Here is a 27293-nt window from a genome sequence, read left to right on the forward strand (position 1 = left end):
ACACTCATGATGAGGAAATGGACATTTTCTTTTTCTTTTTTTTTTAAATTTACTTATTTATTTTATTTATTTATTTTTGGCTGCGGTGGGTCTTAGTTGCCACGCACAGGCTTTCTCTAGTTGTGGCGAGCGGGGGCTACTCTTCGTTGTGGTGTGCGGGCTTCTCATTGCAGTGGCTTCTCTTGTTGCAGAGCATGGGCTCTAGGCACGCGGGCTTCCGTAGTTGTGGCTCACAGGCTCTAGAGTGCAGGCTCAGTAGTTGTGGCACACAGGCTTAGTTGCTCTGTGGCATGTGGGATCTTCCTGGACCAGGGCTCGAACCCGTGTCCCCTGCGTTGGCAGGCGGATTCTTAACCACTGCGCCACCAGGGAAGCCCAACATTATCTTAAAGAGTCGGAAACTATTGCAGTCTCAGAACTTTACCTAAGGAAATGTTGATTAGTTCTTTAATCTTCCAGTTTTAAATATCTGGTGGGGAACATAAGCAATAACTGTTAAGTATATGCAGAGAACACACTGAATCTTTTTTCGTACACATTTGTAACTTAATTCATATATATCATGTATATATCGTAGGTATGTTGAGTGTCTCCTTTGCCAGCTTTAAGAAAGCGCCTTTAAAGTCAGCCTGAACACATGCTACACATTTCATGAGGGTAAAAGTGACTTCAGTACCTTCTAGTGAATACAGTGTGGATTTAATTCAGATTTTTAGTTGTTTTTGCTAAATTTTGTTATTTTTATGACTTTCCCCTATGTAGAGGTATTTTTTTTAATTGTCAAAATCATTTTCGTATTACTATTGATCCTAGGAATTTTAACGCTTGAGTTGTTAAAGATCTCCTCTTTTTGCCCCAGCCAGCTCCCGAAATAGTGTTCCATGAAGTTAGTGCTCAAGAACTATTTGGGAGAATGATCAAATATTTTGTTTGTTTAATCCTGTAATAGTGTGGTGGTGTTCATTGGAAGTAAATTGCTCAGTTATTGTGATGAAGTACTTTACTCCATGCATGAAGAAAGACCCAGTGCCATGTTCTATGTCCTGCCCTAAGCTAGGTGCTGTGGAAATTGAGAAATATGTCAAAGTGTCAAAGATTTAAGTCTTCTTCTAAGGGCTGAATGGAGCCAAGATGTATATATGTCATATACATGTCCTATGCATATATGTGTTACACATATATCACATACACACGCCAATGTGCCATATGTTTTGTAGAGGACAACATCGAATCAAATACGAGTCTTCAGGGCATATACTGGATAGTGACAGCTTTAGACTCGGGTTTCTCCGTCCCTGCACTGTTGCCGAGTGACTTGGTACTGGGCCAGATAACTCTTTGTTGTGGGCACTGCCCTGTGCATTGTGGGATGATTAACAGCATACCTGGCCTCCGTCCACTAGCTGCCACTAGCACTCTACCCTGGTGACAACCAAAAATGTCTCCAGATGATTCAAATGTCCCATGGGGGCAGCATCGCCCTCCGCTGAGACCCCCTGAGATGGAGGAGAGCTGAGAGACTTGGGTGCAGCCCTGGGTCAGCCGCTGAGTGGCTCGTGGACATGGGACAAGTCATATGTCCTTTCTTGGCTTTAGTCTCATTTCTGTAAAACAAAGGGGTGGAGTGAGATGACTCCTAAGGTTCCTCCAGCCTTAATGTTCTCTGCCAGCAGAAGTATAATAAACGTTTTCTTCGATCTGGCTGCCGTTCTTAGTCTAAAGAAATGGTTGCACCTTCATTTCCTTCTTTATTGTCACCCACGGTCCTGATGGCTCTACTTTCCTTTTCTCCCCCATCGCTCTGCATTTCCAGATTCGCCCGACTTGCTGCAACTACGTTTATCAGCCAGGGGATTCCTGTGTACCTCTTTTCTGATATAACCCCAACCCCCTTTGTGGTAAGTAACTCTTTCCTCTTGTAATTTCCTATCATGGAATCAGAGATGGGACATGGCCGAGTTTCACAGTCTTCAGTGCTCTTGGGATTCAGGTGTTTGAAAGATAGAAGGGCTCCTTGCCTTTTATCAGGAATTCTCCCTCCTCTCTAGGAATGTTCCTCCCATATCCTAGTAATATTCTCTGGTATTCAACTTTTGATTCATCAGAACTGATTTTTTTTTTAATGCAATTTTTCTTTTACTTGCATTTGAAGGATATTTTAGCTAGGTAGCAAAATGTCTTTTGTTTGTTTATCTGTCTGTTTGCTTTTTAATTTGGTTTGTATTCTTTTTTCCCAGCTATCCCAATTAGGAAACTTCTTGGGTCTAAATCTGAATTCAACTCAAACCATGTCTTATCATGAAAATTTTTGACAAGTTGGTGCACCAACTTTTTATATAAATGTTTCATTCTAAATCCTATTCATGGCCAGTATAAGAAGCATACTTGGCATGTTTTAGTAAGATTTTTATCAAATTCTTATTGTAGCAGAATCTAAAGAAAAGGACAATAGGGACTGTGACAGCTGTTGCTTTTAAGTAGATAGAACTGTTAAGAGTGGAGCCAGATGCTAAGCATAAATGTTTTTAGATACTAAACCAAAAACATGGTTTGAATGCAGTTAGTTCCATCAAGTAGAAATGAGAGTGTGTAAATAAAAAAGTAAGCTCCACTAGCTTTGTGTTTACTGTCTCTAGTGCACTGACAGGTAGGTGTAGCACCTCCTAGATTGTAAGTATCCCAGTAGGCACTCAATGTCACATCCAGATGTGGTTCAAGTTTTATTGTTTGATGGAAAAATTGCAATGTGTTCAAGCATCATTGGTCTTCTGTACTATATAAGTGTTGATAGCTATTACTTTTATATCAGACATGAATTAAATGAGTATCTCATGGTCACTTGCCCAAGTGGTGGAGTGATTCTCCCTTTTTCTTTGCTCCAGGAAACCTGGGGACTGTGAGATAACTCCTAGGGGGGACAAGTGACCACAGTGATTCTCGGTGGGAGGGTGAAAGCGGACAGGCAGGTAGAATCTCAGGATGCCTGTGTAGAGTAAATCTCATGTGCAGCCACGGGATGCATAAGCCTACCCTCTCCCCACTTGGGGAAGTAGTCTTGTAAAGATGGGAGCTAAGTAGAGATGCAAGAGTGGGATAATCAGACCCGGAGTGGGAGATAAATGACAAGCTGTGAGAGCTCTCTCCATTTCTCCCACATTTTCCTCAACCTTTTCCTTAAAAGCAAATCAGGGGAAGAAGAGCAGAGGAAGCAGTTGAAGGGAATAAACTGAATCCATAAGCTGCTGTCCCAAACAGAAGGCTTAAAAGAATGGGCAGTGGAGAATCAGACCATCATATTGTTTGGAGAGCTTTCTAGCTCTACCAAGGAGAAGACAGAATAAGAAGACACCTAGGAAAATACTCACCTTTCTTATTTGAATTTTGAGCAGTGAGTTAGTTCTAAAGGTAGTCAGAGTGTACTGCTTGGATGTGGCACAAAAATTTGTATGACACAATATGATGTTTATATATGATGTTTATTAAAAGGGAACACGGTACAATATATGATAGACCTTTTAAGTATATCTAATTTTTTGTTTAAAACTGTTCTCCTTTCCTACTGTATTACAGCCCTACACAGTATCACATTTGAAACTTTGTGCTGGAATCATGATAACTGCCTCTCACAATCCAAAGCAGGATAATGGTTACAAGGTATTTTTATTTTTCTCTCCACACTTACGTCCTTCTATATGAATCCTGTGCCTTTATGGTTTGGGAGCACAGGGAATGAACTGTAAACCATCTGGATATGTTCCTGCATTCTCCAGGTCTATTGGGATAACGGGGCTCAGATCATCTCTCCTCATGATAAAGGGATTTCCCAGGCTGTTGAAGAAAATCTAGAGCCATGGCCTCAAGCTTGGGACGATTCTGTAATCAATGGCAGTCCACTCTTTCATGACCCAAGTGCTTCCATCAATAAGGACTACTTTGAAGACCTTAAAAAATACTGTTTTCACAGGTAAATGGATTTAGCCAAATTCTGTTTTCATTAAATTTTCTCCTCAGTTGGTACATATACTGTAGCTGCATCTGACTTTAGAGGCTATAGATGAGAGGCTGGCAGCTTTTCTTAGAAAGACAGATAGCAAATATTTTGGGCTTTGTGAGCCACTGTGTTACAACTACCCAACTCTGCTGTTGTAGGAAAGCAGCCATAGATCATACAGAAATGAACGCATGCAAACATAGCTGTGTTCCAAAAAATGTTATTTACAAAAGTGGGTGGCTGGCCCACAGGCCACGGCTGCTAACCTCTGTTGTAGATTCATGTATATGTATATGTGTATATACATATATATGCATATATTTGTGTGTGTGTGTGTGTGTGTGTGTGTGCACAAGTATATTCATAAGATACATTGCAGGCATCAGAATTATATATGCATTTACAAAGTTGATAACGGTTAACAAATTGCTCTCCAGAAATGTGACACTAGCTGAGATTCCCACCAACAGTATGTGATAATAGTATATGATCCACACATTCTTACCTATACTAAGTATTAAATTTCTCCTCTTTCCCTGTTTGCTGCATGAAAGTAATACCTAACTTTATTTGCATTCTTTAATTATGAATATTTTTAATATTTATTTAACATATATTTTTCTGTGTATTTGTTCCTCTTTTGCATTTGTAAAACCTCTTTGCTTGTACAGAAAACTAGACTTCATTTATTTCAAATATTGTTTTCCCTTCTGTTGTTACCTTTGGACTTTTTCATTGAAACTTTTAATTTCTGATTCCTGGGTTTTGTGTCACTATAGATAGATTTCACTATACCAAGATTATTTTTTTAAAAAAAGCACAACTCTTGGTTTGCTTTGGCTTTCATGTTTATATTTTGCAATGTTTAAATCTTTTGAGTTGTTGGTGATTTTTAATTTTGTATGAAGCATAAAGTAGGAAAGCAGATTAGGTTCTTTCTAAAAAGTTGCAATTGTAACAACATATTAAACTAAAGAATCTCTTTTTCTTTGACTGATTGGAAATATCACCTTTAATCTAACAACTTCTAACATGATATATGAGTGCTTATTATGTATCAGATAACTGCTACAGTCCCTTCACTTGTACTAATTAATTTAATCTCATTTTAATCATCACGGTAATGCTGAGGGTAGGTTCTAGTGTATTGCCATCTTATAGATGAGAAAACTGTGACACAGAGAGGTTAAGAAGATAACCAATAGTCACACAGCTTATAAGTGGCAGAGCTCCAAGATTTAAATTTAGAGTCTGTCTCTAAATCATGTTAACCACTAAGCCTTACTGCTTCTCATCTATATTTCCCATTTCAAATTGGATCAACTTCTGGACTCTATTCTGTTCCTTTAATCTGCCTTTATATATCTAGGCCTAAACTGTTCTAATCGTGATAGCTTTATAATTCACTTTAATATCTAAGAGATTTTTTCCAGATTTGTTCTCACTAATCTTGCATATTTATTTTTCTAGATGCATTTTATTTTCAAGGGTATGTTTGTTTTAAACTACTACTGTCTTAAGGAAGACCTTGTTCATTTATTCATTGCCAAAAGAAGTGGGCAGTAACCTAAGAATCTAGCAGTCAGATCATTGGAATTTTTTAACATCTTGTGTTTACCTTTCTATAACTTCTGCTGTTAATTTTTTTTCTTTTTTTTTAAGGTATGTTAATATTTTATTCATCTTCAAATTGGTTATAAATCATGCATCCTTGTCCAACACCTCCTATGGCTGTGGTGTTGCTGCCCTTTCCCCTACAGATTAAGGCTTTTGTCCTATAGGGGGGATGGAGGAGAAACATCTGGGTGGAGTTTTGTGTCCCTCCCATGGTGGTGGATGTTCACTTCCCCCCAGCCTGGATCACAAGAGATGCTTTCTTAAGGATTCTCCCCAAGCTTGGGGTCTGGAGAGAAATCTGCTGTTAATTTTGATGTTCATTTTTATTCTACATTAAGTCCCTAGATCAGGGCACTTTGCCAAACAGGATTGTTACTTGACAAAGAAAATGTTTTATTTTTTATGCATCCATGTATGGGATGTTCCATCACATTGTGTTAAAAGGGACACTTTGAAACGTGTGAAGCTAGCAAAGAGTATTTACTGGCACTGCCATGGGTGGGTACTGCCACTGGGCCAGCTGTGAAAGCTGTAGCATGAAATAAAATCCAAAAGTAAGTAAATTTGTGGAAAATAACTACAGAGTAAAATTTAAAACTTGAATGTGTTGGGAGAGGGTGTATGTTTGAAAGAGAGTGAATAAGTTTTCTTTTTTTAATGGAATTAGAAAGATACTCAGTTGTCTTATACATTCTTATTACTTTGATACCTTACATTCTTAGGGATCTGGTTCCTTGATATTTTGCAGTCCTTCCAGTTTTGAGAGCCATATTTGCATATTTTATCATTCTCCATGTGTCTGATTCTAGGGCTGTGAACAGGGAGACCAAGGTGAAGTTTGTGCACACCTCCGTCCATGGCGTGGGTCACAGCTTCGTGCAGTCGGCTTTCAAGGCTTTTGACTTTGTTCCTCCCGAGGCTGTTCCCGAACAGAAGGATCCCGATCCTGAGTTCCCAACAGTGAAATACCCAAATCCTGAAGAGGGTAAAGGTGTCTTGGTAACCTGATTTTTTTTTTAATTATAAAATTTACCTTGAATATAATTCAAAACTATTACTGTTGAGTAAAATGTTTTTATGCATTTTCATTGTGCTGAACAAAAAAGTAATTTCATCATTGGAAATATTTATATTTATTAGTCATCCATTTCTTAAATTCTTTTTTTTTTTTTTTTAATTTATTTTTGGCTGCAGTAGGTTTTCATTGCTGCGCGAGGGCTTTCTCTAGTTGCGGCGAGCGGGGGCTACTCTTTGTTGCGGTGCAGGGGCTTCTCATTGCGGTGGCTTCTCGTGTTGCGGAGCACAGGCTCTAGGCACGCGGGCTCAGTAGTTGTGGCTCATGGGCTCTAGAGCACAGGCTCAGTAGTTGTGGCACACGGGCTTAGTTGCTCCACGGCATGTGGGATCTTCCCAGATCAGGGCTTGAACCCGTGTCCCCTGCATTGGCAGGTGGATTCTTAACCACTGAGCCACCAGGGAAGCCCAGTCATCCATTTCTTAAAGGAACTTTCAAATCAAATGTCTTAGCATCAGGATGTGAGAGCTGAAATTGCTTGCAAACTTAAAACGATGCTTTACATTCAATTTAATCAATTTAATTTTAAGTTAATTTACTTTTCTTCTTAATGCCAAAAAGAAACAGTAGTAGAATGGAGATTTATCACATGATTTTTATTCCTCAATTGATATTTTTCTGATACGAAGCAGTGCCATTTAAATTATGGTTCCTTTTAGTCTTTTTAAAGGTTCAGGTAACAATGATATCCAGAGAGTCGGTTTATTTTGGTTTGTCTGTTAGGTTGATCACAGGCCCAGGCCTGGAAATACCAGTCCAGCCACACACACTATCAGATGTGGGGCGAATCCCACGGGCACATGTGGGTCATGTGTTGATGCTCTCATCTGACCTTTGACTCAAGAAGTAATATGTGACCAGCCAAGACCAGCTCCAGAAATAAAATTCAGCCTCGGTTTGGGGAAAGACCTCTTTTAGTTCTTAAAGAACTGAACATTTTTAAAGACTGAAATGTGCTCAATTCTTTTTTCTTTTTTTTTAAGCTTTTTTTTTTTTTAATTTATTTTATTTATTTATTTATTTGGCTGCGTTGGGTCTTCATTGCTGCACGCGGGCTTCCTCTAGTTGTGGTGAGCGGGGGCTACTCTTGGTTGTGGTGTGTGGGCTTCTCTTTGCGGTGGCTTCTCTTGTTGTGGAGCACGGGCTCTAGACACGCGGGCTTCAGTAGTTGTGGTGCACGGGCTTAGTTGCTCCACAGCATGTGGGATCTTCCCGGACCAGGGCTCGAACCCGTGTCCCCTGCATTGGCAGGCGGATTCTTAACCACTGTGCCACCAGGGAAGCCCTGTGCTCAATTCTTGATTGGAATGATCTTTTCTCTTCTTATTCTTTTTCAGACTTTGTCTTTTGCTTTGGCTGATAAAACCACGGCCAAAATCGTTTTAGCAAACGACCCAGATGCTGACAGACTTGCTGTGGCAGAAAAGCAAGACAGGTACAATTAATTGTGATTACCTACATAATGGAAAATATAAAAGGTGACATCTTTGGCAGTAAAATGTTTCTGGAGAGACCAGACCTATTTGGAAATATTTCCCATTCATTTTGCAAATGATCATCTCACTGAACCTCAGTCAGAGCCTCTAACATAGAGCAAGTACTGATCCGGGGGCCACACGATCAGCAAGCACATTGCAGAGTAAACCAGCCCAGTATGTTTTTGGAATTGAAGTTACTATTTGTTATCGTCCCCCGTTTTATCATTGCTTTTATTATAATTAATGACTCAGTGCCTAATGAGGGCAGAGTACATTGTTGCTGCCTTTACAGTTCAGCATTTGGCAAAAGGTTTGATGAGGAGCTGGACCTTCAAAGCAATGTTGAATTCAGGTTGAACAGACCAGGGAAGATGCCTGTGGGGCGCTGACGATGCTTAAGACAAGTGCGACTGTAGAGTTTGTATAGAGCAGTGGTAGGTAAGGGGGGGAAATTGAAAGCAGTTTTGGGTGTCAAACAGCCTATGTGATGTTTGGGAGATGGTGGGGTGCTGTCAAAGTGTTAGGATTTTCGATTATAACAAAACAGATTCAATTCTATATTAGGTTTTAGAAATTTAAGCTAAGGTGCTACATGCTGAAATGTGAGGTGTACTTGTAGCCACCTACAGACAGGAACATAAGCTGCAAGCCTGTTCTCTGGTGTCCTGACTGTGTGAATACCGCGCTGGATCTTAAGGAATGCTAAGCAGTCTCTCTCTCAGAATCAGCAAAGCTGAGCGGAAAATTGAGATATGCAAACTATTATACTTGGGGGGCATCTTTTTTTTTTTAATATAAATTTATTTATTTATTTTTGGCTGCATTGGGTCTTCGTTGCTGCGCGCAGGCCTTTCTCTAGTTGCTGAGAGCGGGGGCTACTCTTTGTTGTAGCGCGTGGTCTTCTCATTGCGGTGGCTTCTCTTGTTGTGGAGCGCAGGCTCAGTAGTTGTGGTGCACAGGCTTAGTTGCTCCGTGGCATGTGGGATCTTCCCAGACCAGGGCTCGAACCCATGTGCCCTGCATTGGCAGGTGGATTCTTAACCACTGCAACACCAGGGAAGTCCTTGGGGGGCATCTTGCCAGCATGTTTCTGTTATGTTTAAAACCAAAGCCTTTGCCGAAGACTGAGATAAAAACATTTCTGTGTCATCGCTGATGTACTTATTTTATACGCTCTTCAAAGACAGGGTGTTTGTCTAGGCGAACAGGCTGAGACACGGTAGCTGCTCGGATGTTTGTGCAATGGCAGTCGCGCTTCTGGCCTATTATTTAAACAAGAATAACAAGAACAGTCCTGCAGAGGCTACTTTGAGCCTGGTTTGGCTTAATTGTTCTGTCCTTAATTGTTACTTACAATTAAGTGATCTCTCTTGAGATCACTGCTGTGCATAAGTTGTTTTTTCTTTCAGTGGTGAATGGAGAGTGTTTTCAGGCAACGAGTTGGGGGCCCTCTTGGGCTGGTGGCTCTTTACTTCTTGGAAAGAAAAGAACCAAGATCACAGCGCCCTCAAAGACACATATATGTTGTCCAGCACCGTCTCCTCCAAAATCCTGCAGGCCATTGCCTTAAAGGAGGGCTTTCACTTCGAGGTAAGGTGTTTGTGAGACTTGCTCTTTTCTCTTTCTTTTGCTCTGTAGAAGGTCTAAGGCATTTCTTTCTCTCTTGGATTACCCTTTTAGGAAACATTAACTGGCTTTAAGTGGATGGGAAACCGAGCCAAACAGCTAATAGACCAGGGGAAAAATGTCTTATTTGCTTTTGAAGAAGCTATTGGTAAGAGTTGATCATGATGATCCTGGGATCAGTTAATTTATAGAATGCAAATAAATGGGCAAAGATGTGGATTTGGATTTGGGTTCAAAAGATTAACTGTGAAACAGGAACACACAGTTTGTTTTTCTTCTGTGACGCTCAGCAAATGCTGAACTGTCCTACCCCAAAGTTGGCATCGCAGATTTTTTTAGCTGAAAAGAATATCTCACAAATAACCAAGCCATTCATGTCAGGAAGTGAATCCTTTGCCCAGATAATTGTGAACAGTGATGTTCTGTACATGGCTGTAGTAGCTGCAGAATCCTCCTGTTTGGGGAGTTATGATATTTCCTCACTATGGTATTGATATCCAGGCCAAATATAGTTCACTCCCCCTCATAGAGTGCTCTGCAGAGATCTGTCCGGAAGAAAGGAGAAGGCATGGTTGTGGGACTTTCATCAGAGTGACTGTCACCTGAAAGAACCAGCCAGGATGATAGAAAAACACTTGTCTTAAATGATCACTATCAATGAGCAATAAAGGAGAGCTAGCAATAGAAACGTGAAATGCAGATGTTTGGGCTGGGGATGTTTTAGCTCTTTGTTTAATAAAAGTTATTGTACGTCATGCTCATTATATAATACATACTCTTCCGGTTCATACGTTCCCTGCAACATAGACACAGGGTCATCATTGAACTAATTCATTGAATGAAGTGTAAGAGCTCAACTTTTGCTCTTTTGCTCTCAGAACTGCAATCCTGGCCTTCCTATAGCTTTTTATTTAAAAAAAAAAAAAAAGATTTTCTTATATTTGTTTATCAGATATTTATTGCATATCAGTTGCACACTGACTGAAAGAAATGGATGACACTGACCTTAGCCTACAGCAGTTTATATAGATCTGGTTAGAAACCACACAAAAGAGTATAGGCTAGGTGTCAAGATGAATCATTTAACTCGTAAGAAATATGGGGATTCGGAGAAGACAGAATAAGCATTGACTAGAACAATTGGAAACAGTTTTGTGTGAGCTAGAGGGATTTGGTCTACACCTGGAAAATGAGTACAGTTTGTCTAGGAGGGAGACTCTCCATATAGGTTATTCAAGAAATACTTTCTCTTTTTTTCTTTTCTTTTTTTAAATTAAAGCATAGTTGAATTACAATATTATATTAATTTCATGTGTACAACATAGTGATTCAATGTTTTTATAGATTATACTCCAGTTATAGTTATTATAAAGTATCGGCTACACTCCCTGCATTGTACAATACATCCTTGTATCTTAGTTATTTTATATATAGTAGTTTGTACCTCAGCAAATATTTCTTGAAGGCCTGCTTATGTGCTAAGCACTGGGCTAGATTCTTAAATGTAATAGTGGTGAATGAGAAGCATTTACATACTGACAACCTCTTATGCAGTAGGCAGGGAGCATATAGATGTGTGCACGCACAGTGTGTAAAGGGACCTACTCCTCAGGGTGTATGTATGACACGTGTTTCTGCAGGATATATGTGCTGCCCTTTAGTTCTGGACAAAGATGGAGTCAGTGCCGCCGTCATAAGTGCAGAGTTGGCCAGCTTTCTAGCAACCAAGAATTTGTCTTTGTCTCAGCAGCTAAAGGCCATCTATGTTGAGTAAGTTTCTATTGACTCTGTTAAATTGAAGTAATTCTTTTTTCGTTTCAGTTGTGCAACACAATGATTCAATGTATATCTATATTGTGAAATGATCGCAATAAATACATTTAACATGTTATCCCCACATGTAGTAATATTTTTTAATGTTTTACTCCGTTCTTATGCATGAGATACTAATATTCTTTCTGATGTCCTTACTTTGGTTATGAATTCTATTGCCTATAAAAACTAAATAAGGGATCACCTTTTCCTTTTGATATTTAACTACTTAATAGTAATTACCATTCATGATGACATTGATTCTTAACAAATGAGAACATTAGTTGCAGAAATGGCTGAGGGAAGAATGTGATTTTTAAGTGTCCAATGTCAAAAAAGACTAAATGTGTTCACAAAACATCTGTTTAGTCTTTAAAGCAATTATTCACCACTGCCTTTGTAGTGCAAAAGCAGCCAGACACAATATATAAGGTAATGGGCATGGCGTGGCTACGTTCCAATAGAGAAACTTTTACTTAGAAATACAGGCTGAGGGCCACAGAGCAGTTCAGCGATCGCTGGGGTAGATTGTTGGACCTCTTTTATAATGTTGGACCTCTTTTTTAAAGCTGAATTATTCTGTTGAAATTAGTTGCGGTTATTTGTTTTAGAATATACTGGTTGATACATGTTCAGTGTACACTGTGCAGAATTATTTGTTCCTCATTTTGCATGTAATTGTGTTTGTATTGATAGGTATGGCTACCATATCACCAAAGCTTCGTATTTTATCTGCCACGATCAAGGCACTATTAAAAAATTATTTGAAAACCTTAGAAACTACGATGGGAAGAATAATTATCCAAAAACTTGTGGCAGATTTGAAATTTCTGGCATTAGGGACCTTACAACTGGCTATGATGATAGCCAACCCGATAAAAAAGCTGTAAGTAATGTCTTTTATCAATTAAACTCGTCTCTATTTACTTTTTGACTATACTTTGAATAGCTCAACTTAATCATATAATTAATTGAAGCTGATTTTAGGCATTATTATAAATAAGCTATCAAAATATATAGATAGTTAAAAATCATGAGCTGAAACTAAAGGGGTTCTCACTAGTCATCTAAGCCAATGCCGTCATTTAATACAGCAGGAAATCGATACAGTCGTCCCTCATCATCCGAGGGTTTCACATCTGTGGATACCGAGGGTCGATTGTACTACACTATTTTATCTAATGGACTTGAGCATCCATGAGTTTTGGTATCTGTGGGGGGCTCCTGGAACCAATCCTCCACGGGTACCAAGGGACGACTGTACTCGGAAGTGTAAGACCTGCCTGTGGTCACACAGCTAATTGGTGATGCTCGGGATAGAATCCGGGTCTTCTGATTCCAAACCCAGCTTTTCCTCTCTTTCAGCAGTTGAACTTGAAAAAGCATCAGAATCACCTGGTGGCCAGGTTAAAACACTGAGTGCTGCAGCCCACCCCTTATTTGCCTTTCTAATAAGTTCCCTGCTGATGCTAATGCTACTGGTCCAACTTTGAGAACGACTGCTTGCTTCCTCCTTAGTTTTACCCTGTTCTCTGAATATATAGGAGTTGTTAGCTGTAAAGCATGAGTTTGCATTCTTCCTACCATGTAGATTCCCCCACTGGAGTCAAAAGAAGGCTCAAATGTGGCAGAAGAGTATTGCTAACTATGGCAGGGGTGTGGAGGAAGGAAAGTAAGAATATCCTTATGAGATACTGGACATTTGCCTTTTTTTTTTTTTTTAATTTTTTAATTTTATTTATTTTTTTATACAGCAGGTTCTTATTAGTTATACCTTTTATACATATTAGTGTATATATGTCAATCCCAATCTCCCAATTCATCACATGGACATTTGCTTTGATATTCACCTTTTTATATTTTTTAATTTACATCTGTACACAATATGTTTTTAAAGGCAAATAGTATTAAAAGGGTTATGATTAAACATGGCAGTTCCAACTCCTGCCATCTCATTTCCATGTGCCAAGACAACCACCTTCCCTCTTAGTTGTTTCTCCTGGTATTTACCACCAGATTTCTAAACAATGTGCTCATGTGGTGATACTATGACTTATCAGTGTTAGACTTTATTAATTTTCTATTATGGAGATAGGGATTTAGTTCTTACACTTCCAGCATTCACGACTCTTCTCCCCTGTCCTCACAGTACATTTATACCACAACTCTTGGTGACATCAGATTCCATGCTTGTATTGTTATGACTGGTAACTATTGTTTTTTGCTTAGCTAAGTAGTGTACTATGATTAGGTTCCCCTTACTTTGTATAGAGAATTACTTTTCCTGTAATTAATAGCTGCTTTGTTCTTTCATTTGCGTGGATTTCTGTGTTACCCTCACCAGTTCTTCCCACATCCTTCAAATACCTCTCAGTAGGGTTTTCGACCTGGACTGTTGGTTCCTTCTTGTTTCCAGTGGCCTCCCTCCTGGTCCCTTCCTCTGGGGAGAGGCTTCTGCTCTCTGGGTTGAACGCCCAGCTCTCATCCTGGGAATGCCCTTTCACCACTCTCTGGGGGTGGGTCCCTTGCTCCTGGACCCTATGATTTCCTCTTTTTATATTTATCTTCCTAAATCACATCCTCTAGTAGCTTCCTAAGAAGAAATGAATGGGAGGTAAATTTTTGGAGGTGTTTAGGTCTGAAAATGTCTTACTCTACCCTCACGCTTTATTGACTCACAGTTTGGAAAGCATTGCTCTGTATTTGTTAAGCCGTTGAGCATCCATCATTCATTCACTCAGGAAATAGTTGGGACCTGCTGTGTGCTGCATTCAGGGATGAGAACACCATGCTCATTCAGTCCTTTCCGTGCCATTTGTTTTTTTCTCCATGGGAAGACATTAGGAACTTTCCGCTAAACTTGGGGTTCTAAAATTTCAGTGATATGCTTTTAGTATGGGTCTCTTTTCATTCATTTTTCTGGATACTTGGTTGGTCTTTGTTGATCTATGGAGTCATTTCTTTCAGTTCTGAGAAATTCTCTTGATTTTTGTCAAAGAAGGATGCTGGATGGTTGTTTTTCAAGTAACCTCTTCCCTTGCATTTTCTGTTCTCACCTTCTTGACAAGTCCTTCTTGACAGGTTCTTAGATGCTGACTCTCCTGGAGTGATGTTCTACTTTCCGTGTTTCTTTTTTCCCACTGTCCATCTATATCCTTCTTTCCTACTTTTGGGGAGATTACCTCAACATTAACTTTCAATGCTTCTTTGAACATTTCAGCTCTTTTTCTCTAATTTATTAAAAGTAACATCTTATTCTTGTTTCATGTGTATTATATCTTACCTCTCTTAAGGATATTAATTATAGCTTTTTTAAAATGTAGATCTTGTTTCCTCTGTATTGCCTTTATTTCCCTCAAGGTCTCCTGGGGATGCCTCACTCCCACCCTAATCTCCTGCCTGAGGGTAATAAGCTGGGATGCTGAGGCCCCAGAAGTGGTGGAGAGGTGCTGCGGACCTGGGAGGAGGGGTTTGAGCATTCAGTGTGCAGACTCTGACTTACTCTAAGTTTTCTCCATGCCCTGCCCTCCATGGTGCCCAGCGTCCCCAGCTTCTGAGCCCTTCTGGTTCAATTACACCAGAGATTTAAACCATCTCCTGATGAGGTGGTTGGTTGACCACGTGGGCAGAAGGTGGGGATTTGGGAGGATCTAATAGCTCCTTTGTCTCATGCCTGCCTTTGCAGTACCACGTGCCCCAGGTAGTGAGCTTTACCAGGGCCCTGCAGAACATGCTGACTCGGTTCTTATCTGCCTGCTACAGGGGCTCCGAAGTCATTCTTCTGTGTTCCATCAGGTCACTTCTGCCCCTCCACCTGGTTTCTGACTGCCACGATTAGTTGGCAGCCCCCTCAACTGCTACTGCCTCTTTGCCCTTGTGTGTTTTTTGATTTTAATGCTTCAGTCATTTTAGTGGAGTTTGGAGAGCAATCAGCTAAGAATACATCTACCAGAAGCCCTTGAAAGTGAAATAAGCCTAGTGTTTTGTGGGGTTTTGGTAATGCATTATTAATCGGTTTAAAGCAATTTCTTGTGAAATGATGTGTTTCAATTTTAGTAAAACTTTAGTAGCTTTAATAGAACCATGGAGGTAAAAAGTAATATACAAAGTTAATTTTCACAAATTGCCATATTATTACTTATTTCATTTACACAGAGTACATTTTCTGATTTCCTCAAAAATGTTCTTTTCTTCTTTGTTTTGCATTTACTTTCTTGCTTATTCAGGGGGAAATGTTAGTCAGGTAAGAACAGCTTGTTATTACTACTTAAATTTATAACGTGTAAATTAATTCCTAGGTTCTCCCTACTAGTAAAAGCAGCCAAATGATCACCTTTACCTTTGCTAATGGAGGCGTGGCCACCATTCGGACCAGTGGGACAGAGCCCAAAATCAAGTACTATTCGGAACTGCGCGCCCCCCCTGGAAATAGGTATGCTATGGATGGCAGCTGCTGTGATATTTATTCCCTAAACTTCCTAAATTCTATTCAGGCGCTAAGTAAAATATTTTATCTTTCCAATATGTAGTTTAATTAGGAATGTTGTTTCAGAACCTGCAGCACTATTGTGACATTAACAGGCCCTTGAAGCGTCTAGGGACAAGAGTGCTTACTTCCTACTTGGTTATTTCCTTCTACCCCAAATTTCCCTGTATGGGAAAATTTCATTCCTAATTTCAGTAATAATAATAAAATTTCCTTTTTCTAGTACTTTATATTTGAGGCTGGCACCAATGACTTTTTCTCTTTTTCTCCGTGTCTCTGATACAATAAATTAAAATGCATTACACGTCCATTCAACAAATATCTTTGAGCACCTATTGTGTGTAAGTCATGCTGGGTCTTGGGGCAGATGAAGAGCCACAGCAGAACAAGTCCTTACCGCCAAAGAACCGATGGTCTGGTAGCTTCAGGGTCGTGTTTTGTGACCTTGGTAAAGGGTTTGAGTTGGTCACTTTCCAACACCTGTAACATTTTGAACTTTATCAGCCGTGGTACATGTAGCTAGCACGTGTAAATGTCATATTACACACCTATTTAACAGTCACTTAGCTATCATTTCTCTATTCAGAATACAGTTCAAAATCAGGAAATTTGGGACTTCCCTGGTGGCACAGTGGTTAAGAATCCTCCTGCCAATGCAGGGGACAGGAGTTCAAGCCCTGGTCGGGGAAGATCCCACATGCCGTGGAACAACCAAGCCCGTGCGCCACAACTACTGAGCCTGCGCTCTAGAGCCCGCAAGCCACAACTACTGAAGCCCGCGTGCCTAGAGCCCATGCTCCACAACAAGAGAAGCCACCGCAATGAGAAGCCCGCGTACCGCAACGAAGAGTAGCCCCTGCTCGCCACAACTAGAGAAAGCCCGTGCGCAGCAATGAAGACCCAGCGCAGCCAAAAAATAAAGATAAATAAATAAATAAATAAAAATAATTTTTTAAAAAGCAGGAAATTTTTTTAAAAAGTGAATTAAGTCAGTGCTGTCCAACAGAAATAAAATGTGAGCCATATATGCAACTTGAAATTTTCTCCTAGACACAATTTTAAATAGTGAAAAGAAACAGATAATATATTTATTTAACTAAGTATTTTAAATATTAACATTACAACATGTAATCACTATAAAAATTATTAATGAGATATTTTAAAAAATTCTTTTCACACTAAGTCTTCAAAATCCATACAGTATTTTACACTTACCACACATCTCAAATTCGAATGCTATATTTTTTTGGAAATACTTAAAATGTATTTTTTTTTAAATATTTATTTATTTATTTATTTGGCTGTGCTGAGTCTTAGTTGCAGCTCGTGAGATCTTCGTTGCGGCATGCAGGATCTTTTGTTGCGGCATGTTGGATCTTTTGTTGCGGCACGTGGGCTGTAGTTCCCCGACCAGGGATCAAACCCAGGCCCCTTGCATTGGGAGCGTGGAGTCTTAGCCACTGGACCACCAGGGAGGTCCCCTTAATCTGTATTTAGAGTTCATAAAATTTGCAGTTGAAAAAGTAGATTTTGACACCCAAGTTGTTGCAAACATACTTAAGTTTTCCAATAACTGAATCAAATGCTAGTTTTCAAATTTGAATTTCAATTAGTTAAATGACATGAAAAATTCAGTTCCTCTGCTGAACTAACCACATTTCAATTGCACCGTAGCCACGTGTGGCTAGTGGCTACTGTAGTAGACGACACAGGCCTAGGTAGTAATGGCACATACACTCCAAAGCTTTGTCCATAGGGTTTTTCTGGCTTGTGAACCAAATTTACGTTGTGTGGAAATAAGAGCAGAGGAAATTTTCTGAGCATCTTAAATCAGCGAGCTAATAGCAGATTAAATGTAGCAGATGAGAGGGGCAGGGAAGATTTGCTACAGTTGGACTTTCCTTAGGCATGAAGAAGTGAGGGCTGATAGCAACGCAAGAAATATTAAAACAAAACAAAACTATAAAACATGGATACAAGAGCTCAGAATAGTCACCTGTTGGGGACTTTATCATAAAGGAAATAGCAAGCCACACCCAAATCAGCCCTGAATCTTCGTCTGAATAATTCTCATTCTCACTTAGTGTTTTCATATTTCTGTATCTCATTCTTTTGAAAACAAATGGACATAAGTCCAATTTAAAGATCTATTTTCTCTCTATATTTTTTCCTTTTCATTATCCTGTAAAAATATGTGTAATATTTTAGAAAACTTTCTTTTATAATAACAATACAACTTACTGTTTAAGGATCTATGGTATTTACATTTTTCACATGGCTTATTGAGTGGACTTAAATTCAAATATTAGTTTCTAAATTGCTGAAAATACTTTGAAAATTTGTCCTTTTATTATAGTCATTGAAATGTTGCTCCCATTTACTAAATGAAACATTAGGCACTAGGTCAGCCCATAGATATACTGTCAGGGCTCAAGCAAGGCATGAGCATAACTAACACACAACAACAATAAAGCCATGGCTAAGGTTTCCTTACTTTCTGATAACGTTAAATATTATTAATATATTTTATATCATGAATTTCATTCATTCATAGAATTCTGCAACCCACTAACCCTTTTGAATAGAAAATCTTATTCAAATATAAGTCCTGCTTTTAAAAAATATTTTTGTTGGGGTTGATGTCTTTAGTTGTTGTTTTTTGTTTGTTTTTTGTTTTGGGGGTTTTTTTTTGGCTGTGCTGCACAGCTTGTGGGATCTTAGTTCCCCAACCAGGGATCAAACCTGTGCCCTCGGCAGTGAAAGCACAGAGTCCTAACCACTGAACTGCCAGGGAATTCCCTTGATGTCTTTAGTTTTGTCCAACTTTTTATTGTGAAAAATTTCAAACCTATAGAAATGTAGAAATAATATAGTGAATACCCACATACTCCTCACACAGACTAGGGGTTGACAAACTTTTTCTGTAAAGAGCCAAATAGTAACTATTTTAGGGATTGCAGACCATACAGCCCTTGTTATAACCACTCAGCTCTGCTGTTGTAGCTGGAAAGCTGCCACAGACATAAAAGAATAGGTGTGGCTGTGTTCCAATAAAACTTTATTTACACAAACAGGCCACAAGCCATAGTTTGCCTACCCTAACCTAGTTTCAGCAGTTGCTAACATTTTGCAATATTTGCTCTCACTCACCATACATATCAATATTATATATTTGGGTTGGTTTATTTGTTTTCTCAGCCATTTGAAAATAAGTCGCAGACTTCAATACTCAACTCCTAGGAACAAGGACACTCTCTTACTATCTCAAGATTTAGATAATAATGTCAAGCCAGGGTTCTAACAGAGAAAACCAGCAGGAGATATATAGTAAATTCATTGATGAGTTTTGTTTTATGTATATTGTTTTAAGAAAACCAATAAGGGCTTCCCTGGTGGCGTAGTGGTTAGGAATCCGCCTGCCAATGCAGGGGACACGGGTTCGAGCCCTGGTCCGGGAAGATCCCACATGCCGCAGAGCAACCAAGCCCGTGTGCCACAACTATTGAGCCTGCGCTCTAGAGCCCACGTGCCACAACTACTGAAGCCTGCACGCCTAGAGCCTGTGCTCCGCAACAAGAGAAGCCACCGCAATGAAAGGCCCGCGCACCGCAATGAAGAGTAGCCCCCTCTCGCCACAACTAGAGAAAGCCCACATGCAGCAACAAAGACCCAACTCAGCCAAAAATAAATAAATAAATTAATATTTAAAAAAAAACAGAGTAATTATTAGTCAGTGTGCCTTCCTGAGAACGGTTATTTTCTTCAAAGCACATTTATGGAGAAGGAAAAGAAAAGACTTGTGTAATTCATATATATTTATGAAGCATAATTACTATATATGTTACCAATGGGGGGTAAAAATAATTTTAATGATAGCTACATTTATTGAGGTTTTTGGGCCAGGTTCTGTGCTAATTGCTTTCTATAATTTATCTCAATCTATACAACAACTCTCTTGAGAAAATAAAGTCTTTATCTCAAATTTACAGATGAGGAATCTGGGCCTTTGAAAGGTTAAGTCACTTGCCCAAGGGCACACAGCTAGTAAGTAGTACAGCCAGAATTAATGTCTGTAATAAAATGGATTGTTTTAGGTGTACTGGTTAGCTATTACAATGCAAAAATGATATTAACTAATTACAAAGATTGCCCTTTCCGTTAAAATTAAGTTTGCATATATTAAAGGTGGTCAAGTATGAAGTATTAAAAGTTTGAATTGAAGGATTTACGTTTTTCTATTGAGCTTTTTGGTTTTAAGTACTTTTAGTAACTCACCTCATACTAGTAACCTGATATGTAAGGCTGCCACATAAATTAGACACCTGTTTAATTACAAGTCTGTTTTATCTGTTATCAACCTTCCAATTGTTTGCACATAAATGAGTGTTGTCCACATGCTTGAAAACTTAGTTTCCTTAAAGGGATCTAGTTCCCAAGATTTTTGTTTATACTTTAGTTGTGACCCTTTTGTTCCCAAAGTAGAATAAAAAGCAGCCGCATAGCACAGGGAAATCAGCTCGGTGCTTTGTGTCCACCTAGAGGGGTGGGATAGGGAGGGTGGGAGGGAGATGCAAGAGGGAGGAGATATGGGGATATATGTATATGTATAGCTGATTCACCTTGTTATAAAGCAGAAACTAACACACCATTGTAAAGCAATTATACTCCAAAAAGATGTTAAAAAAATAATAAAATAAACAGGGGGTCTCAGGGGGTCTGGGTTCCGAGTGAGTGACCAGCAGGCCCACTAGGAGGCTCCCCAGCTCTTCCATCCTGGGAAGGCCTTACACAGGACGCTGTAGCCGAGCTCCCAATAGTTTGAAGACAAACAGGATCAAGAACATTCATATCCTGGGAGACCAAAGACTTGCCAGCCATGTCATTTGTAAAAGTTCAGCAGGATTTAATGACAGCTGAAGTCATGAAAGTTTTCTCTGCACTGTTAGGTACAGACAGAGCTTTTAGGGATGCTAGGCTACACATTGTGTTTCCTAAAAATTCTTACGAGAAGTGCAAAGGGGTGTTTTTGTTTATAGTAGAGACCTCAGGAAGGCCTTTGCGGAAAATAATGAATATTGTCACATGAGTTTTTTGTCTACATCACAGATGTGTTCCCATGCTTAAGTAGCTGGAGTTCTGTTTTGTCTGATTTAGCCCTCCGCTTAAGGGTAAATATCAATGTTAATTGATCTATGTGAGGAGTCTTTAAAATATGCTTTGGAATAATCCACTGACCTGGAATTTTTTTCCCCTTTATTTTGCAGTGATCCCGAGCAGCTGAAGAAAGAACTAAATGAACTAGTCAGTGCTATTGAAGAACATTTTTTCCAGCCACAAAAGTATAACCTGCAGCCAAAAGGAGAGTAAACTATCCCAGCCTTGGGCATAATTACATTTCCCTACAATTAAGCTGAACTTGATTTCTTAAGCAATATTTTTGTGGGCCAAATAATTTAAACTATTGCTACAAGTATTCATATTTTTTTAATAGACGTACATTCCTCCTTGTTTTATATTTGAACTTTAAGCGTAATAAAGAAAGATGGCCAAATCTAACAAACCAACATTCCTGTTAAAAGGTTGAGCATCATCCGAATTTAAAAAATGAAGATTTTAAAAATAACTAACCTTCAAAAATATATTGTAATTAATATGCTTTCATTAGAATAAATACCAAATATGTTTCTTCTCTAAAATTCATTTTATGTGTAAGTAAAACAGCCAGAAAGCCTATACATATTACTAAATTCTGGGCTGTCCTATGTAAAAGATAGCCACTTCTACATATATGTATATTTACATTTCTATCAATTGCTTATAAAGTAAAATAGATGAACAGATCAAATGTTGTGTTTAGGGAAAATACAATTCACAGGAACCTATAAAGTAGAGCAAAAGATACTTTAAAAAGATAGTTTTTTGATCTAAAACTTTAATTCTAATAATGCACCATTATACGTTGTGTATGTGCTAGGAAAAAACAGCTTAACCATCTTTGTTCAGTGTGTTAACATTCACTTTATCTCTTTAAATCTTGAATGAAACAATTGGTTATTTGAAACTTGCAAAGTAGATTATTGTAGTTTTTTGCTTTAACACAATTAATGTAATTTTGGTCCTAAAGCAGCAAGGACTCTAAACAGTGACTACCTGACCTTGATTTTTTTTGCCTTGCTCTTATGTGATCACAATCTAAAACTAGACTTTTCCAGGTTCATTATTTAATCTGTGCCTCCTCATAATTGATGGCCTTATAACCTTCCAAAATGACTCCCATTGAGTACCCATGACTGAGGACCAAACTGTTCTTTATATACTTTATATATTTTGTGTGATTTTTTATTTTTAAAGCAAATGATTGCCTATATTATTATTAACTTAAATGGTTATTAACAGTTTCAGAACAATGAAAAATTACAGTACCATTGACAATCATGTTTCTAATGTAAAGGAAAGAATATTTGTATATCCTAGTGATACATAGTTTGTCCCCTACCAGAACTCTTAAATGTACAATATTCAATATATTCTATCAGCTGCTTCATTGTAGAAGCTATATTTATTTTTAAATATAGTGTACTCTTAAAGTGTACTCTGGAAAAGAGAAACTTCAGATTTGTGTCCTCTCTACATTTTTGTGAGCACATAAATTGTACCCCATCACAGAGTTTGTTTCTGGAAATACGAATGTAATTAAGATCCAGTCCTGCTTGATGGAGCTCAGGGTCTAATTGGAGGGCTAATAAGTAACTACAGTACTTAACACATTCTGTAATTGAGTTATCTGCAAAGTACTCAGAGTTGAGGATTGTGAGAGAGGGATTCATTCTGCGCAGAGGAAGCTTCCCCTTCAGGGGCAAGTAGCATCTGCAGATGGAGGAGGAAGTCTTCCAGGCACAGAGCACAGCGTTAGCAAAAGCCTGGAGGCACTGGGGTGTGTGCGGTCCTGGACGGAGGTGGGGAGATGGTGAAAACAGAACCCAGATGTAAACTTCAGGACCTGCCCCACTTCCCTCACGTGAGCGGGTGATTCAGTTGGACCTAGAGGAGATCCTCCAGTAAGTATTTCTTGACTTTTTCTTGTTACTGCGGGATGCAAGGTAGCAACGTGTGGTGCATAAAGCTTGCACCGTAAGGACCCTGCATTCTAGTCTTGGTCCACGGGGAGCCAGCTCTGTGACCTTAGTCAGGTCACTTAGCCTGTCAAAGTCTCCATTTTGTTATTTTTTAAGACTTTGGTTTTTTTTAGGGCAGTGCTAGGTTCACAGCAAAATTGAAGGAAGGTACAAAGATATCCCATACCCACCCTGCCCCCACCCCATGCACAGCCTCCCCCATTATCGACACCCTACCGCAGTGGTGCATTTGTTACTATTGATGGACCTGCGTTAACACGTCATTATCATCCAAACTGTGGAAACAAGAAGAAGATCAGTGAATTGCCGGGGGTTAAGGGGGAAGGAGAGATGAATAGGCAGAGCACAGAGGATTTTTATGGCAGTAAAAAAATTTTCTGTATGATACTGTAATAGTGAATACATGTCATTATACATTTGTCCTAATCCACAGAATGTACAACACCAAGAGTGAATACTAATGTAAACTGTGGACTTTGGGTGATAATTTTGTCATTTTAAAAATAAAGAGATTTTACTAAATGGTCTCTGAGGTCATATCATGCTGCAGGTCTTTAAATTATATAAAAATCCATTAAGGGCACCATCAGCAATCATAAATCATTGGCAGTTCTCTTTGGCAGAATGCTTAACTAGCCCTCTTACAAGACCTAACATCTGAGATGGGGGAAAAACACTTTGTACCGAAGAGACAGGCAGCCGTGTGTTCCTATCCTGCCTTACCTTGCAGCCTGAAGGGAGGGGTGCTGAAATTGGGGACGAGGAAGGCAGAACCACGTGACATGCAGAGGAAGGCAGAACCACATGACATGCAGATGCCAGGAAATGTTCCGCAGGGGAGGAAGGCAGTGATGGAGACGGAGCGCTGTGTAGCAGCCCCCTCTGCCTTCTCATAGCTAAACTGCTTGGGGAAGACCGTCCAGTTTGAGTGTAGAGGTGGCAGCCCATTTTCTCTTGGTGCCTAGAAAGAACAAATTCCAAATTAAGTCTGAGAGACTGACTTGCAGGAGGAAATGCAAGCCAACTGTTTTATTTATTTATTTTTCCTCATGGTGTCTCTATGAAATAAACACCTTTATTTCCTCTAAGAAACATTGGCAGTAGCTGTCATTAATTTAGCTCATCGGTTTAACTCAGTCATCATGCTGTTAAGGGACGGTATTGTTATTTCTTGACATTAGAAACATGGTTTAAAATTTTTTTTAATTAATTTGTTTATTTTTGGCCGCGTTGGGTCTTCGTTGCTGCACGCGGGCTTTCTCTTAGTTGTGGCGAGCGGGGGCTACTCTTCCTTGCGGTGCACGTGCTCTAGAGCGCCGGCTCAGTAGTTGTGGCATACGGGCGCATTTGCTCCTTGGCATGTGGGATCTTCTCGGACCAGGGATCAAACCCGTGTTCCCTGCATTGGCAGGCGGATTCTTAACCACTGCGCCACCAGGGAAGTCCCTGGAAACATGGTTTTAAAAATAAATGCTTTAAGTGATGGAAAAAGTGAATATGCCCTCCTTTTAAGGGATTTTGAAAGAATGGCATCAAATCATATTTATAATTTCTACTTCCTAAGAGACTACATCCTGAGACTTATTTGTGCATTCGTTCATATGTTCACTGACTGAGTCATGCTTGAATTTTGCTATGAGTCAGGCACTTTTCTGGATACTGATGATAAACAGGCTTGGTGATCTCAAACTTCGCCTAGCAGAGGAAATCACATGTACGCAGAAGACTGCTGCATTGCAATAGTAAAGTATTTGAACTATGGGCAAACCACTCTGTAATGTCCCCTTTTGGACTTGTCTTTTTCAAGAACATCCAGTTCAAACTCCTAACATTTTTGTTCAAAACAATTTGACTCTGGGAGGCTGTTTGAATGCCATTTTCCTGCATCATCCTTCTGTCCTGTTCTTGCTACCAACATACTTTGTGTAGAGTAACCCAACTATTGAAAGCAAGATGTCACACTCTTAGGCAGACGGGAAGCAAAGTTTAAAATAACGCCACTTTGATAGACTTCTCCGTGTAAGCACAGTGCAGTAACTTAGACTCACTGGAGGAGAAAGACAGCTGCCTGGAGAGATGAGGTCCTCGGACCTAAGCGCAGGGTGAGCAGGGTGGAGAGCACTGTTGGGGAATCTGGTTTCTGTTGCCCTGGCTTCCTTGTGTAGGTCCCTGAAATTAAAATTTTCGGAACAGCTAGTGGCCACTTCCCGTTCGCGTCCAGTGAAAGCCACTTTGGTGTTTGGTGCAAACCTAGTCCAGAATGGAGCTGGGCACACAGACCAAAGAGCCAGCTCCAGGTCAAATAAGCGTTTGAAACCATTTCAAAATAGCATTGTGCAACTTCCAAAGGGAAGTTAGGGTTGCAGTTTACAGAGATGATGAGGCCTGATTGTGTTCTTAAAGTACATTGTTCTGAACTATTTCACCTTAACTATTTTTTTTACAAATCTCTAGGTGGCAACAGTGAAATGTAGCTCCATATCTGATAAAGGTTCCTAAATCCAAAGTAAATTTTAGATGGAGGCTTGAGCTAATTATCTCCTTTGCTGGTTCAGCAGGCTTCCTTATATTTTCCTTCTGAACCCTAAGTCGTTTCATTCCCGAGGTGGAATCATCGATTCTCTACCCTCTGAAAGTGTCTTTATGCTCAAGGCTGTAATTGTCCTAAGTGTAGGACTACAGACTTCTCTCCCAAGTTCCGACCCTATATTACCACCTGACTCCTTGGACTTTCCTACTCAGATGTCCTCAAATTGCGTTCAGTGTAACCCAGCCCCAAATCAGTTTTTTTCTTCAGTTAGTTCCCCAGCTGCCCTTCCTCCAATTTACACCACCGCTTAAAAACACCTGCCCAGAACCTTCGGTGATTTCGATATTTGACTTGCACCTTTTCCTTTTTAAACTTACGGAAAATTTCAAACGTATACAAAGAATTGTACAATGGACCTCGAAGTACCCATCACCCAGCTAGAGCAAATCCCCCATTCATGTCCAATCCCGTTACATCTAAATCTTCCTCAGTCCCCATCCTTCTACAGGACAATTCTGAAGCAAATCCCAGACCTGTCATTGTATCTGTAAATATTTCAGTATGTATCTGTACAAGATAAGGACATATTCTCTCTCTCTCTCTCTCTCACACACACACACACACACCCCCATACTACTATTGTCACACATTTTTAAATGTTTACAATTCCTTAACATCATCAATTATCTAGTCAGTGTGCAAATCTCCCCATTTGTCTCATACATGTTGTTTACTCTTTGCTTGAATCAGGATTCAAATAGTATCCACTTACTGCATTTGGTTGATAGGCCTCTTAAACTCTCTTTTAATCTATAAAGTCTTCATCTCTTTTTTCTTTTCTCTTTCCTTTTTTAATTTATTCCAAACGACCAAATCATTTGCCCTGTAGGGTTTTCCACATTTTGAATCTTGCTAATTGCCTCCTCATGATGTATTTAACATGTTTTTCTGGCCTTACGTTTCCTGTAAGGTGACATGGAAGATGGAGAAGCATGATCTGATTCGGGTTTGATTTTTTGGCGATACTTGATAGGAGTGGGGGAGGGGTGGCACTCCCAGAGCGTCTAGTTGTTTTCCAAGTGCCATGTGCTGGTTATCACCAGTCAGTTTGCCCACTCCTGCTTTGCCCTGTGCAATAAAAGAGGAATCAGGTAAAGGCAATGGGGTTCCATTAAAAAGAGACATGAATGGATGTATCCATTGTCGCGCAGGCCTCCCACAGAAGGGAGGCAAGAGGAGCTGATGAGCTATTTCAGACGGAACGCATAGCTCATGTGTCAGCCTTGATGAAAGCGTACTTCTTGCTCTCAGAGAGCTCTCTTGGGCTCCAGTAGTTCAAAGGAAGGGATTTGTCACGCCTTTAGGTTCTCAGTGATTCCTTTTTTTTTTTAACATCTTTATTGGAGTATAATTGCTTTACAATGTTGTGTTAGTTTCTGCTGTATAACAGTGAATCAGCTATATGCATACGTATATCCCCATATCCCCTCCCTCTTGCATCTCCCTCCCACCCTCCCTATCCCACCCCTCTAGGTGGTCGCA

General features: G+C 39.6%; 1 protein-coding gene across 5 annotated transcripts in view; it reads left to right on the top strand.

Moving 5' to 3' along the window:
- Positions 1-23740, top strand: part of PGM2 (phosphoglucomutase 2) — a 36617-nt gene extending 12877 nt beyond the window's left edge. For 2 of the 5 annotated variants that reach the window (XM_061192152.1, XM_061192151.1), the window contains 11 exons: positions 1814-1898; positions 3571-3654; positions 3771-3964; positions 6418-6607; positions 8021-8118; positions 9571-9751; positions 9842-9935; positions 11428-11557; positions 12296-12485; positions 15898-16031; positions 21350-23740. In XM_061192152.1, coding sequence (XP_061048135.1) covers positions 1814-1898; positions 3571-3654; positions 3771-3964; positions 6418-6607; positions 8021-8118; positions 9571-9751; positions 9842-9935; positions 11428-11557; positions 12296-12485; positions 15898-16031; positions 21350-21452 — 1483 coding nt within the window. In that variant the 3' untranslated portion in view covers positions 21453-23740. Of the gene's footprint in view, positions 1-1813; positions 1899-3570; positions 3655-3770; positions 3965-6417; positions 6608-8020; positions 8119-9570; positions 9752-9841; positions 9936-11427; positions 11558-12295; positions 12486-15897; positions 16032-16671; positions 16843-21349 lie in introns of those variants that run through there. The other 3 variants (XM_061192150.1, XM_061192149.1, XM_061192153.1) reach the window with 3 other exon arrangements.
- The last annotated feature ends 3553 nt before the right edge of the window (positions 23741-27293 follow it).

Source organism: Eubalaena glacialis, chromosome 5 (assembly GCF_028564815.1).
Source record: "Eubalaena glacialis isolate mEubGla1 chromosome 5, mEubGla1.1.hap2.+ XY, whole genome shotgun sequence".
NCBI lineage: Eukaryota > Metazoa > Chordata > Mammalia > Artiodactyla > Balaenidae > Eubalaena > Eubalaena glacialis.